This window comes from Thermobia domestica, chromosome 16, assembly GCF_964235325.1.
Source record: "Thermobia domestica chromosome 16, izTheDome1.hap1.1, whole genome shotgun sequence".
In the NCBI taxonomy this organism is placed as follows: Eukaryota; Metazoa; Arthropoda; class Insecta; order Zygentoma; family Lepismatidae; genus Thermobia; species Thermobia domestica.
The window spans coordinates 185,288,981-185,304,810 of record NC_137469.1 but is presented as its reverse complement, the minus strand read 5'-3'; the positions used below and the strand labels follow the sequence as shown (position 1 = coordinate 185,304,810).

General features: G+C 37.6%; 1 protein-coding gene across 1 annotated transcript in view; it reads right to left on the bottom strand.

The window, feature by feature from the left end:
- E(Pc) (Enhancer of Polycomb) overlaps positions 1 to 15,830 on the bottom strand; it is a 103,184-nt gene that overhangs the window by 59,243 nt on the left and 28,111 nt on the right. The window contains exons 4-7 of the mRNA XM_081743378.1: positions 11,532 to 11,672; positions 8,861 to 9,117; positions 6,607 to 6,742; positions 3,837 to 4,106 (exon numbers count right to left, since the gene is read on the bottom strand). Coding sequence (XP_081599504.1) covers positions 3,837 to 4,106; positions 6,607 to 6,742; positions 8,861 to 9,117; positions 11,532 to 11,672 — 804 coding nt within the window. The remainder of the gene's footprint in view (positions 1 to 3,836; positions 4,107 to 6,606; positions 6,743 to 8,860; positions 9,118 to 11,531; positions 11,673 to 15,830) is intronic.

Here is a 15,830-nt window from a genome sequence, read left to right as displayed (position 1 = left end):
TGGAAGCGAGGTAAAATAGTGCACAAGTACTCAACTAAACGTACAGCAAGCGCAACAGCAAACAATAGTGCGCTGAGCCTGAAACAGTTCACTACGCACACTAAAAAATAGGCACATAATATGACAAGAGTAACTGGGCAAACAATAAACTACATAGACATCGAATCCCCACCAGACTAGTTCTCTTTAAAGCATACTCCCCCCTCAAACATCTAGCTATAGAAGGTAGACTAAACAGTATAATTAGTTCCCAATCTTAAATCACGCAACACAAAAGAACGTAGCTTACTTGAGACTCCTTATACAATGAAATTGTGCTGATTATTTTTGAGTCGATAATCTACTCGCAATTACTTGTACAATAAAATATTTTCTGATTATACAGTCCTTGTTAATACTACGTGAAGGTTTTCATGCTCGTGAACTCCAGTACGCACAAGTATGTTAACGTAAATTTCTTATTATTTATAGTTAAAAATAAATTACAAATATGTTGTCTTAAGCTGTTATAAAGTGGACACTTGATTCAGATAATTATACAGGGTATTTCAAAACAACAACTACAATGTTTGGGAGGTGATTGCTGAAGTTTTGGGGCTATTCGTTGGAGCTATTAACGTTTATTTTTTTCATGTTTTCGGCAGCCTATAACTCCAAAAGGAAGTATTTGTGCACCCAGGTTGGTCTATACTTTTTGTCTTATCTTTCTGCCAGGAATCACCTCCCAAACGTTGTGTTGTTCTTTTGAGACACCCTGTATATGTTGTATTAGTATTCCCTTTATGCAATATCACGTACATGTAAATATTATGCTACTTATAAACAAGAAATTTCCATACCGCTATAATCTTACTCAAAAAACACACACACACATATATATATATATATATATATATATATATATATATATATATATATATATATATATATATATATATACAGGGTGGGCCATTTTAATTAATCCACGGAAATATCTGAAAAATGATAAAACATAGAAGAAATGGTTGAAGTAAACGTCATATATTGCTAAGGGGGAAAACCATTTCCGCCAAAAGTACCCCTCCCCACCCCCCGGAAATGGGGGTTACGGGGGGTAACTTTGAAATGTCAAATGGGAACATGGGTCGAGTAATACCTCGTTCGAAAGGTCTTGGAAAACTAAGTAACGCTGTACCAAAATTTGTTTCATATGGAGCACCAGTTTCAAAATGGCCGCCGTGATATAGTTCGGAAACTCCAATAGCCGTAGTATGAAAACCATGGGAGGTAAATGAATGGAACAAAATTGAAATACGTAAATATCATAGGGCATATCGAATGGTGTGGTCCCTGTGATTCCAGTGGCCTCCCTGAAGGGGTCTTCGGGGCTAACTTCAAGATTTCCAATAGTGATATGAGTCGAGTGGTACCTCGTTCGATAAATCTTGCAAAATCAAACATCTTGTAGGAGAAAACGATTGAGGTGAAATGGAAGTGTTCTCAAAAGGCCGCCAAAACATAGTATCAGTGTCAGAGAAAAGGTTTAGTATCCGTAGTATGAAAGCGATTGGAGATAAATCAACAGAAGAAAAACTGGAGTAGGTAACTGACGTAAGGCACACCGAGAGGTGTTGTCGGGGTGACTCCACTGAAAGGTATCCGGGGCCAACTTGAAAATTTCAAATAGCAACTTGAAGCGAGTAACATCATGCTACATAGACAAATGAATATCAAACAGCTTCTGTAAGAATATTTTCGACATGAGACACCGTTTTCAAAATGATCGCCAAGACATGGTGAATGTGTCTAAGAAAACGTCTAGTGTCCATAGTATGAATACGGGTAGAGATAACTTAAAATAACGAAAATTAAATAGGAAAACCACGGAGGCGTTCCAAGGCTCGAGAATGATACAACAGAGATAAAAATGTTAGAGTAAAATTGCCATAATGTATAGAGAGATATCCAAGTCCTGCAAAATAATCTTTTCCTGTGCTCTGTATGAGTGGGGTGGAAAGTAACAGTGAAAGTTCAAATGAGAACGCTACTTTAATTCGCAAATTAAGGCTACCTTACAAATGGGTATGGTGTGGTTGAAACATTTGTTTGTAAGGATGACGCTGTAGTGACTATAAAAAGGTGAAATTTTATTTGAATGGTAACGCATATTTGTATGGCTAAGTATGATTTGATGCGAAAACAGAAGGAACGTTATACGAAAAAAGTTGTCGAATAATGCAGTTGCTAGAACTTACAAACGTGTGAATTTGCTAATCTCCGTCGCCACAGAAACTTTTATGCAATGCGTGCTGGTTATTCGGAAAGCATTTCGGGGATATACGTACACACTGTTTCGTCCCTCAAGCTCACAATATGACATGAGTGCTAATAGTTAATCAAAATGTAACTGTGGCCAAGGGCGCCCATGTTGTGGTTTCCAAGGGAGGCAAGAAAAAGAGACATTTCAAATATAGTTTCAAATTTTGCTGTAGCTATTCTAAAAATTCTATTGAGTTTTCGATATTCCGAAGTACAATTTCCTCTAGGGGGCGAGAGCCCCCCCTTGCCCCCCTTATGGCCACCCTTGACTGTGGCCATCCGCATTAACTGAGTGCACTAATTCTCTATCCCTGAAGTCTGCCTTCCAAACAGCATTGGGTAGGTCAAGCGTACGTCCGAACCGTTGTCCGGTCGGACATTGAAATTTTGAAGTTAGCTCACAAGATCCCTTCAGGGAAGCCGCTGGGATCGCAGGGGTCACATCATTCGATATGCCCTATGATATTTACGTATTTCAATTTTGTTCCATTCATTTACCTCCCATGGTTTTCATACTACGGCTACTGGAGTTTCCGAACTATATCATGGCGGCTATTTTGAAACTGGTGCTCCATATGAAACAAATTTTGGTACAGCGTTACTTAGTTTTCCAAGACCTTTCGAACGAGGTATTACTCGACCCATGTTCCCATTTGACATTTCAAAGTTACCCCCCGTAACCCCCCATTTCCGGGGGGTGGTGAGGAGTACTTTTGGCGGAAATGGTTTTCCCCCTTAGCAATATATGACGTTTACTTCAACCATTTCTTCTATGTTTTATCATTTTTCAGATATTTCCGTGGATTAATTAAAATGGCCCACCCTGTATATATATATATATTCAGCGTGTCTGCTATAATTCTAAAATGAAATTTCGTGACTTTTTCGTGATCTTTTCTTTACCAAACAATAAAATTTCACAACATTTTCAAGAGAAAATTTGGGTGCGAATTAGGCCTATTTTCACACATGCGATAGAACCGTGCTTTGCTTGCGATTTGGTAGAGTCTAAAGCTGAGCATACACATTTTTTATGGTGAATTTTGACGTTTTATAGGACAAAATTTTCCAGTCTATACTTATATTTGTACAGAAAAAAAGTTGTGACCCAAATGCTAAATTTCTTGACTTTCATAACCGTTTTCTGATTTCATGACTTTCGTAACCGATAGACACGCTGATATTTAAAATGTCTCATTTTACGTTTTTATGCAAACGCATTAATCAGTTTTTAAAGTATTAACATATGAATGATAATTTAAAAATTATACGTATACGGAACACATGAATAATATTCATACGAATGACTATAAGGCAGTGAAGAATATTCACACGAGAATATCAGAAACAACACTACAAGCGTAAACATACCTACTATTGGAAGACTAAAAAACTCAATAAATACATAAATAAAAGTACACATGAAAATTAAATAATAATAATAATAATAATAATAATAATAATAATAATAATAATAATAATAATAATAATATAATCATCATCTTTGGAATGAATAAAACCAGTGAATGAAAACTTACTGCATGATAATTGCAAAACTTTTTCCGCCGAAAGGTGAAAGGTCCTTCAGAATCAGCTTCCTCCTCATCGACGTCTGAAGGAGAGGCCCCTGAAAGCCCCTCATCTTCTGAACTAAGCGTATCTGTGTAGCCTCCTACACCTGTTCCCAAATCGCCAACCGATGACGAATAGGAAGGCATAGAAAGAGAAGTTCCTCGTTGAGAAACGCCTCCAACTTTGTGTTTTCTCTTCTTGTACTGTCGTTTCTCCTTTCTAGGCAATACTTCTTCCTACAACATAGCAGACAAAACAGACTTCAATTTACATACAATTTTAGTAACGGCAATTATAAAGAGGATCTCTATGACCTTAATGAATCAATACAATTATTTTTTCTTTCAAGTATTAAAATATCATCTTATTCTCTCATTATTATTATAAACAACCACGTTTCCAACTAGTGGATCCTGCATTGGTTCAAACTACGAAAATAGAAAATAATGTATTTTCGAGACTGAAGCCTTGTGTACTGAAGATCGGCAATCAACTGGAATGTGCAATTAACCTAGCAGAAGTACTTGGAAGAAACGACAATTGTGGAAACAATTTCTGGGTGATCGACGATTTCATAATTGAAGAATCTTGTAGTTGATTGCACTGTAATTGTTATTTATAGATGATACGCTCACATACTGTACCTAGGCACCTATATGATAATGGCTAAGCCAAGTCGAATTAACCATCAGATTAGCAACGGCGGGGGGGGGAGTACTTTGTGCCCACCACAATATTATATTGTAAATACTCTTCTAATCGTTTCTTTAAAATTGTAAGAAAATGTTTTATTGCTCAACATGTTTAGCTAAAGTGAATATCTTTCGGTGGTTCAAATTGAACGTTAGTGTGTCTATAAAATTTAAGTTGGTGCGCATAAAGTACATCCCTCCTCGTTGGTAGGAGGTGTGACTGACATTTAGTAGTCACTCCCAGATGGCAGTATAATAAGTAGCAGTATACCGCCTTTTCTGAATTTGGCGGTTAGTCTTATCCCGTGTACCGTTCATTTTAAGAGTTTCACGTTAGTGTGTCTCATTAATTTGCTATTTTAAGTGGGTAGGCACAAAGTAAGCCCCCTCCCGCTCGTACGAGATGTGGCTGAACTTAGAAGTGTCACTCCTAGATGACAGCATAATCAATTGCTGTTTGTCTTATTCTGTGTACTGCTCACTTCAGTCTGCAGATTTTTGTGAGTTTTTAATTTTTTTTTTTTCGATATGTTTAATTTTAACAGATAGGCACAAAATGCCCCTCCCCCGCTGGTAGTCCGCGTCACAAAAAATACCTAGGTAGTAGCAATAGGTAAGGGTTAAACAAACATTATGACTGGGATCAGTAGTGTAGAGTTAGTACACCTTATCACGATCGAGTCAGGTCGCTCTCTAAATGAAGAATCAAAGGAGGCGTATCTGTTGGTCTTTCTATCATATACATTGCATGGTTGTTTGGTGTCCATGCAGATCATAATTTACAATACATATATATGATTTCATTCACTTATCTAAAGTCTCATTAGTGAACAATAGATCCACAACACTCACAAGAATAAATGTTCGTTGTCAAAATTTAGAGTCAAATTCTTCAGCGATTTCGTAACAGATCAATTCAGTGAACATGTTGATGATGATAAGCATCACGCAATCGCCATGTACGAGGCACGTCCAGAAACTAAGTGAATTATATTTTCGTATGTTTCAAAAAAGTTTGTAGGTTTAAAACAAAACTTTCACATGGTTACGTCAGTACATACGTCAACTATTTTTCCACGTTGTTGCCGTCCCTCTCAATGCACTTAGTGAGACGAGGGACCAATTTTTTTATGCCTTGGTCAAAGAAGTCTGCCACCACCTCTTTTGCCCAATTCTTCACCTCCACCTTCACTTCCTTGTCTGCTGAAACCTCTTTTCCCACCCATATGCATCTTCAGGTAGGTAAACAGACGATAATCAAGGTACCAGGTCAGGGGTAGTCAAAATCGACAGTCTTCCACTCCTTTCCTCATCGTCCACATCACTACTACCGTTTTTAAATTCACGACATCATTTAAACACACTCGTACGATTCACAACTCATTCGCCATAAACTGATTTGATTTTGTTAAAAACTTCAGACGAATATTTTCTCTTGAAACGAGATAACGGATAACGCTGCGAATCTTATCGACATCTTTCACGGGAAGCGTTACTGTGGCCACAGTTTTGGTCGTACTGATGCGTGATTGGGCTCGCTGGAAAGGGTAGGAGCAAAACTACACGGCAGTGTGACCAATATAGCAATAACCAATTCTCTCTGCCTGCAAGGGCCTTAATACACTTATTTTGTGGACGTGCCTCTTACTTAAGTAAACCTCCTTTACTTCCTTCCCATTATGCTGCGTAAGGCGTACAGTAAATACGTTTCTATGACGTACAGTTTCTAGCATAACAAAGGTTCAGCTTCCTTCCCCCGGAATAACAGTATATGACTCAAACGATGCAAAGACACAACCTGTCATTCTGTCCTGTGACGATCCATTTTACCTGGAACATTATAGAATAAATTATTGGTTACGATGTATTTAACTTTCTCGAAAGTTCATTTTCACCTAACATGGATGGAGACGTGGTCATCTTACATCTTGTTAAAGTTCATGGTTGTAAAATTATGAAACTTCTTTCTTTTTAAAAGGGTAAAAAAGTAACTGTTTAATTTTTATACACTAAAATAATAACAATAATAATAAAATCGTACTACCTTGTTCGGAACTTTGTTTGCCCAATTCTGATTGACACCAAACTGATTACTAAATAATGGTGCAAAAGCTGGGCGAGTATTCTTCAACGCTGACACTTCCGCCAATAACTGTCCACTGAAATCACCCACCTGATATCTGTAAAACAAATACATACGTAATCAATAAATCACTACAACTATGTTTAGTCTGTCAATTTAAGAAAGAAGTAACTACTTTAAGTGACGTCTACATTGCTATGACATTCTTAATTTGATTTATCAGCAACTTTCCAGATACTGCTGGCAAGGCCATTCACATTAGTCATTAACAATCAACAACAAAGGAATAGGAGCTCCCTCTTGGATAAGCAGTTACTGTACGCGCCTTTGGCGTGGGAGACCCGATTCGATTCCCGGTGGGAGCTCAAGTGGTTCGGATTCTACGTTAATCAGTAGGTCCTGTCTCATATAGCCTCGCTGCTCATTTGACATTACACTCAAAATCAACTCAAAAAAGGGACAGAAGTCACGCAAGGCTTTCGCCAAGTGGAACTAAGAAGAAAAAAAAAGGGAAAAAAGCAAGCAAGCTTGTTAGAATGGCCCGTCATCGGATTCGGTGCAGAACCCTCTAAGAGAGAACGCAACACACTAATCTTCACACGCTGCGTAGTATAATGAAAATGTGAATACATCTAATGTGCCCACATCAAAAACGATGGAAAAGCAGATAGATCCCCGAGTATCTGGTCTAGTTTTCTTTTATCATAACTGAATGGGGAAGGCAAGACATTCGAAACAGGCGTCTGCTACGATGCTCCTACGTGTTGTGTACAAAATACAAGTTGTGACAGCAAAAGAGTAGCGTTCTGCTCCTTGTTCATTATTTTGTCAGTATGTAATGGACCTCAATACAGTACGCTTGCCGCTGTTCCTGATTATAACTACAATACTGCATTCGTAATCTGTTCTTGGGGTATGTTTAATGAGTCCGGCCTACCTTTCCGCCACATGAGGCCAGATACTCGGAGTCTACTGTATGTTTCTGCTAATTTGCACGACTCTTATGTTTAAAAGCAAACATACTACGTTAATTTCGAGTCACCTTGGCATATTTGCTTCACCTACTCAGACGTCACACACTGTGTAATTATATAACATACGTGAACTCATCAGATGGACAAATGAAATGAAATTTTTGAGTTTTACGTCCCACGGTTATGCCGGTTAGGCTAAAGAAGACAGTGATGATGAGTAATGAATGAAGAAAGTGGGAGGAAACGGAAGAACCCCGAGAAAACCCACGCACACGGTGTTTGTCCACCACAAAGTTCACTTGGCAGGAGCAGGGTTTGAACCCGTGACCCCATGCACCAGAGGTGAACGCTCTACCACTGATGTACAAATTAACTTCTTTAGACGCAAGGGTATGTATTTGAAAAAGTGAGAAGGAAACGTACGAACAGTGTACCCAAGCTAGACTCTGGCTCATGCCATATTACCACTCAAGTTGGCCATCGGAATCCTATATAACAAAGACAACCCTACCGACAGAGGGCAACATGAATGAGCTCTTTCGTTTTGTAGCAATTTTCGTGGAAATCTGGAGGTTATCAAATCTGTTTCTAAGTCATTCCATTCTTCTTGAAATCGTAACACAACATAAGTACTATAAATTTCATTGAAATTTTCTTCTTATTATTTCAATACCTTATACTCGTAGTAGTACGAGAGTCTGTAAGATGTGTATCAGTATTTTTCCAAGCTTTTAGTTCTTTACTATTATACGCTGCACTCGCAATTAGCAGACAATAGGTACAAGAAATAAGTAAAGCCATTTTATCAATTACAGTTTTACGTCCCACGGTATGCCTGTTAGGCTAAAGGAAACGGTGATGACGAGAAATGAAGGAAAGTGAGAGGAAAAGAGAGAAAACCCATGCACACAGTGTTTGTCCACCACAAAGTTCACTTGGCGCGAACTGGGATCGAACCAGGGACCCCATGCACAGAGGTAAACCCTCCACCACACTCCTCAACTACAGAAGAATACTGATCGTAGTTATGTAAGGGAGTAGTAGAAATTCATTTCCGAAATCATCATCAATAAATTCCTGCAATACCTGAATTCAGTAATAATAAAATGAACTACCTTAAAATAATTAAAGTAATTACAACTTGTGGCTTTACCACTATTTGTTACACTCCTTATATTATTTGTTACACTCCTTATATTGTAACATAATTTCTCATAGTGGCGTATAATGAGAAAGCTTACCTTTTTTCGAAAATTTCTATCGTGAGATGTAAATGTTCGCGTTTTGTTTTTTCTCTTCTTTTAACCATTTCAAGTAACGTAACTGCTCGACTGAGATCTCTCTTTAACTTGAGCATCTTTTCATACGAAGTTTCGTCGTTTTTCCTGTTCTTTCTGGTTTGCATCTTCTCAGTTCGCCTCCTGAACGCCAAGTAAGGGTTGTTTGCTGATACGCCAGATCGATTTTCAGTCTTTACTTGAGGAATTAGGGGATGTTGCTACAATACAAGAATCAGCCATATTTATCATGAGCAATAACAAGATGGTAAATTCGTTACTACGCTACGCAAATCAGTTAAGTTTTGTAGTCAACACTCCTCAAAGATTCATGTAGGTACCACACTTCTACAAAATAATGAAACAATCAAATAGTGATTGATCGTTCATGTTGTTCTTTTAAATATTTTCAAGTATGAGAATCTTCACTCACTGTTAGCAAGCGAATTCTTATAATAACTCTCCAGATTACAAAATTCAACTTTTAGATTTTTGGGTATCAAACTCACTACAAAACTTACTGTAACATTTTTTTAAGCTAACATCTTACGTGGCTTTCTACACCTTAAAAAAAGTCTTATCAATCAATTGAGTATACTTCAAGTCATAAAAACTTATAATGTCTTCCAGAGACTAAGCCCAAAAAGTTGAACGTATATCCTTACGTCCCTCGATCTGCTTACAAGAGAAATCTATTTTCCCTCTATTCTGTAACAGAGCAATGAGCGTATTGTCTAAAACAAAATATTCAGGTGGACGTAGAAAACATTCATAAAATATGACAAAGATAAAAGTAAAAACTGGCTATTACATGATACGAGATTAAAGCCTGTTGAAAGTGTATCAACGGAACAGTAACAGAAACAAACGACAAAAGCTGATAGTCATGCGGTTTTGCTTTAATGGATATATGGATCCGCATGCTAATATTTAACATGGGTTTAAATCCTGGCTAGGCAACCATTTCTAGAAAAAAAATCTGCATTTTACTCACAAAGAACCTTCATGTGTGAATGCAAGAAAGTCATAAATATATATCACAGCTACACATTATAGTACATTAGAACATATAAATATTAAACAAAATCACAACTCCTCCTTTTCTTGTCTCGGCGAGAGACTCTCATTCGATACCCGGTGGGAACTCATGTGGTTTGGATTCCACGTTAAGCCATATGTCCAGATCTTATATAACCTTGGTGTTGAAAGGGACGCTAAACTCCAATACAGCACAGTCTAATGTTTACTACTGAGCAGAAAGCAATATGGAAAGATGTTCACCATAGAAACTAATTCTTCAGTAATTCTTGCAAGCAGGGACGTCATTTTTGGAGGGCAGGCGGGCAATTTTCCACCTTTAACTGAGTTTAAAATGTACAATCAATCAATAGTATAATAATATATTAATGGAAACCATGAACATATGCATATCGGAGTCTTAACCCTCCTCTCAAGAAAACCTGAAATGACTACTGCGAACAAGGGGAATCACTGTCAAAAAATAAACAGTAGCTAAATTTTATAAATACTAACAAAAGTGTCCTTTCTGCGTTCTGGGACATATAATAAATATAAAACCGAAAATTGAATATTGTAGAAATTATCTTCTTCCTTTTCTCCTTCAAATATAGATTTTTTTTAAAATACCCCAATTACGTATTTTTAATGAATATATTGTGTATATTGTGTACCGTAGAGAACACTTCCAACTTAAGGAAAAATCTCGATATGGAGCACTTTCGGAATAAAGAAAGAGAAATTTCAATATTTTATAAATTTCTCCCTTTTCTTCCTCAGACAGGAGTTTCCGAAAAGTATTCCCTTACTTGTAATTAAGAGTTTATATACCAAATTCTGCATCTCCAACTTGAGCATGTTTAGATTGGTCATTTTCTGAATAAAGAAAGAGCCCCTTTCTTCCTTCTTCCCTAGAAATGATGTTTCAAAAACTTTGCAACACGTATTTCCTTGTTTTCAATGAAGTCTCTCGTTTCGGAGACGTGGAATGGCCTTAACGCTCCCCCGATTTATCACGATGTGATTACTTTTCCTTTCAACTATTTGAAGAATATAGTCTACTCCCACCGACGCCACATTATAAAGGAATCGCAGTTTTTATTATCATTATTATTATTATTATTTTAGGTCATTTACAACAATTCCTTACAAAATTCACTCCACTGATTCAGATAATTAAGGAGTCGTCGTTAGTCTGTCTAAGTTTTAAAGCGACCGGACGTTACTCATAAGATGCGTAGGAATTACGTGTAAGGCGGTTAGTTGGATGAGGACTACACTGAAAAGCTTATAGCACTCTGTGTATACAACGAACCGAAATAAGAGTACCTCACGAGCTCTCGTGTTAGAGATTTTAAACTTAAAATAATAAGTCCTTAAATAAATGGACGTGCCCAGTATTTCACAGAATTTCGGTTCTAAAAAGGTAGGAGAGAAGGGGAAATTTCTATAATATTTTCGTCAATAAATAAAAATGGTATTGAACAAGTATTAAACAGGTAAACTGCACTTTTTTTTAGACATAAAATATATTGAAACTGGCATTAAACTAAAATGTTACAATAGCTGTTTTGTAGCTCCTTCTTTGAAAATGAGAATACAATAGTATAAAACTTACCATTTTAAGTCGCTTATTTAACCAATAATCATACACTGCAATTATGAGATCATCGTCTTCTTTGAGAAGAGATTTTGCTTCCTGAAGAGTTACAACTTTCTGCCCACTGCCTTTTTCCAACCGATCCATCATTTCTTCGAACTGAAAGAAAAATATTTACATTTAATATATCGTGGTTAATTATTGCAATTTAATGAAATCGTAAAATATTATTATTATTATTATTATTATTATTATTATTATTATTATTATTATTATTATTATTATTATTATTATTATTATTGTGAGAGGCGTCATGGGACTTTTTTTCTCTCTCTCACGAACTCGAGACAACAGGAAACTCTAAGATACACAATTGAAAGTGTGTGATGTGTACTTCCAAATGTTGGTACCAGATTTACTACGTACGCAGAACAGTGGGTCTGAATAAGCACCGAAGTTCCGACACAAAGTGACACTGTACGGAACTGGAGGTAACGAATCGCCATCCAGTGTGTACGTCAAAATATCAGCTCTCCGCAGCAGAAATGCATGAGAATGCCACGCACAGCTACTGGAACCAGTAGGTGCTGTTGTCCTGCGCTATCTCGTAGTGTGAGGTTGGTAGATGTCTTCAAACAGGACAAAGTTGCATGCCATGAACTGCTTGCTGAAATCTCTGCAGACTGGTGTGACATGTCTCGTAGCGTTCTGTACCTCGGTTAATTAATGTGGCGCCCACTTTCCGCATGTGAAGGTCCTTCTTGATGACGCGGTGCATTGTTGACGCAGAAATTTCTCTTTACTAGGTTAATTCACCACTGTCCAGTGCCTGTCCTTTGCCCCAATTGAAGGCCTTCAACTACCTCGCCACAGTTCGACATAAGTAAGCACGGGCACCCACTGGATATTGGAGTACGTATGTTACTCCATTGCAGAACACTGTCACTCAATGACTTAACTTCGCGCGTGCTCACACCCATCACTCTGCACAAACTCTCAATTCTAGTGCCAACATTTGGAAATACATGCCACATACTTTCAAACACATAATAAAATAAATAAATAATTACAAGGATATGATTTATGACTCAGCCATCATATTATTTAGCTTTATTTGAAGCAATATGAGCACATTGGGTCATTCCATCTTAAAGTATCAAGGGGAGTTGCTTGACTATCATGTATCTTTTTGACATTTTCAACAAAGTTTACAATACTAATGACATACTGAGAAATAATGTAAGATTTTGCCTCATGTGCTGTCACCTTGTATTTAAGCTAACTCTTCTTTACTGACGAGTGTGAAAATAAGAGTTTGTAGTGATGTAGAAAACAGGCTGCTGTATAGTTACTACGGAAGATATAAAGTTGCGGTTTGTACTATCCTCAAGCAGAGATATTGATATTTCATAAAACATATTTAAAAGACAGAATAATGTTTTCGTTCAAGGGAATTTGAAGATCGCGAATGCAGACATCAAAGTACCAAGTGAATTTGTCAATTTCGAAAGCCTGTAATATCAAAGGACTTTGAAACCACATGATCGGGTTTTCTCTACTAGAACTACGGCTATAAAGGTTTTGAGAAATGGTAAAATATAACTGGAATTGGAAGTCCTTTACGCCCATTTTTGGCTCCGAAAAAAAAAATAAATAAATAAATAAAAATGCAAATTAAACATAACTTTCTTACAAGGCTGTCTAATTCTTTATTAGAAATGTTACAGTTTCGGAAGTATATCACTTCCTTCTTCAGACTACTATTCCAACTGAAATAGATAACGTAACATAATTTGTTATCTCTACCAATCTAACAAATTATGTTATGTTATCTATGATTTCATGTTATGTTATGTTATGTTATCTATTATCTCTACCAATCTAACAAATTATGTTATGTTATCTATGATTTCAGTTGGAATAGTAGTCTGAAGAAGGAAGTGATATACTTCCGAAACTGTAACATTTCTCGTTAATTTATAATAAAGAATTAGACAGCCTTGTAAGAAAGTTATGTTTAATTTGTGTATAAGATGGACACAAGGCCTTTTTATAAAAATAAAAATAAAAATGTTGAAAAATTTCAAATTTCAAGGCCAAAGTCCTCAAAAGAGGGAGCATGAAGGCATTTTGAATTTTGGCTTTAGATACTTCTACTAATTCTGAATAGAAATAGTGGAGTTGATCTTATGGTTTGCATTGATGAATGATGTACAGGTTCTCAAACCATTATACAGTATATATATATATATATATATACATATATCAACTGTGAAAAAAAATAAAATCACAATATGACCTCATGTCCATAACTTACATCATGAATACGTTTGTATGGGTACAAGCAATCGTCACGTATTTCTTTTCGATTGTAATGGATGTGAAAAATTACTATAAATACTGATTTGTATTATTGTTTCAGAGTTCCGAAAAGAAAGTGAAGTTCGATTTCCCTGACAAATTTTTGCTTTCCCTCACATTAATTCTTGAATATAAATGTGAAGATATGGGGTAAGTTTTATCATAGACTTTTTAACGGCCTCCTCCATCCCCATAGCAAACTAATACACTCCTTTAATCACAATTTATATTTATTACACAAAATTTAATAAATAAGTATACAGAAGGTCAATTGACCTAAGATAGCCAAAGTTTGTGCGCTCACCTGCTCACGACAATCTCTTCCTTTACCAACAGTTGTGCTCGATGTGGTGGCCACGAACCTGAACTATCGCCTACAACGCAATTTCCACTGAAGCAGTGCACATCGAAGGTGTGTGACGGGAATTGTTGATTACACCGCTTGACAAGCTTTCCCGAGTCCCGTTATGGTGATGGGACGCCTTCACGCGAGGCCTTGTTTCAGAAGGCCAAAGGCGCAGAAATCCATCGGCGACGTATCTGGTGACTTCACAGGTATGGACGAGAAGGGTATACACAGACACACCAGTCTCCGTGGCCATACGCCGATAATACGCGACATAACTGCAAGCAGTGTGATTGGATGCTATGTCCATGTGGATCCACACCTTCCGGTGTAACTGCCATACAACTGTGGGATGTGCGTTGTGTATAAGGGTTCCTGATGTTCGTTTGAAAGTAGGCTGCTTCACTTGGCCTTCGAATCCACATGATGCATTGGCAACTTCCCACGGGCGCAGAAACCTGCCACCACCATTAAAGCCTTTCGAAAACTTCTCGCGACATTCACGAACGAACTTGCCGCGGCCCTTTGCATCATGTGGTGAATAAAAAATACCTCCTGCGCTTATTGGTGTCATCAAGGTAGATCTAGGCTTCATCCAGAGTGACAATCCCCTGCCATTTGTCACCTGAGAGGTACTGTTCATACAATTTTCTTGCGTTCGTGAATCTCGCTTGAATGTGCCTTGGTGATAATTTATGCCCCATCGCCTTATGACGTTTTTTCAGTCCCAAATTGTCCTTGATGACACGACACACTGTACTCTGTGATATCCTGCATGAGATGGCAAGGTTGCTTTGAGTGGGTGGGTTCTCCTTTACAACTGATGCCCTGATGTTTCTCACAACGCGTGGTGTACTGGCTGACATGTACGTTTCCTTTTCATTCTCACGACTTGATTTTCATATTTAGGCCCGGTGCTTTTACAGCGCTGGTTTACCCTTGCAATTGTACGTCTGGTGATATTGTTGTCCCTTGTCACACATTTTCACAATCACTGACGCACCGAATTGTGCATCGGAAAGTCCCGTCTAGGCTAGAGACGACGACGATGAGAAATGAATGGAATGGTGGATGAAGAAACTGGGAGGAAACGGGAGAACCCCGAGAAAACCCACGTACACGGTGTTTGTCCACCACAAAGTTCACCTGGCGCGAGCTGGGATTGAACTAAGGATCCCATGCACCAAGGTGAACGCTCTACCACTGAGCCAGCGTGGCCCACTATCAGTCCTAATATTACCAATGTTAACCCTCACATTTACATTTTTTAAACATAATTTTGTTTTGCTTTCAGTTCTTGAATTTGTTCTACAAAAGCGTCTTGTTCTTGTTTGTAACATAATACCATTTGCTTTTTCTAAGCTTCCAATTTCTTAATTTCAGTACTTAGTTTTCTTTTCTCACCTCTGATTTTACTTTCTTCTGCACTTTTGAATTCATTTCTGTTTAAGGTATTCATCATAGCGTCTCAGAGCTGAACGAACTGGTAGAAGCATTCTTCGATCAACAGGAACAGTTTCTACACCTCTATAGTACATAACTGCATCATGCACCCGCCTCTGCGCTACTACAGAATTTTCGATTAGGTTCTCCACAATCCCGCCCTCCAG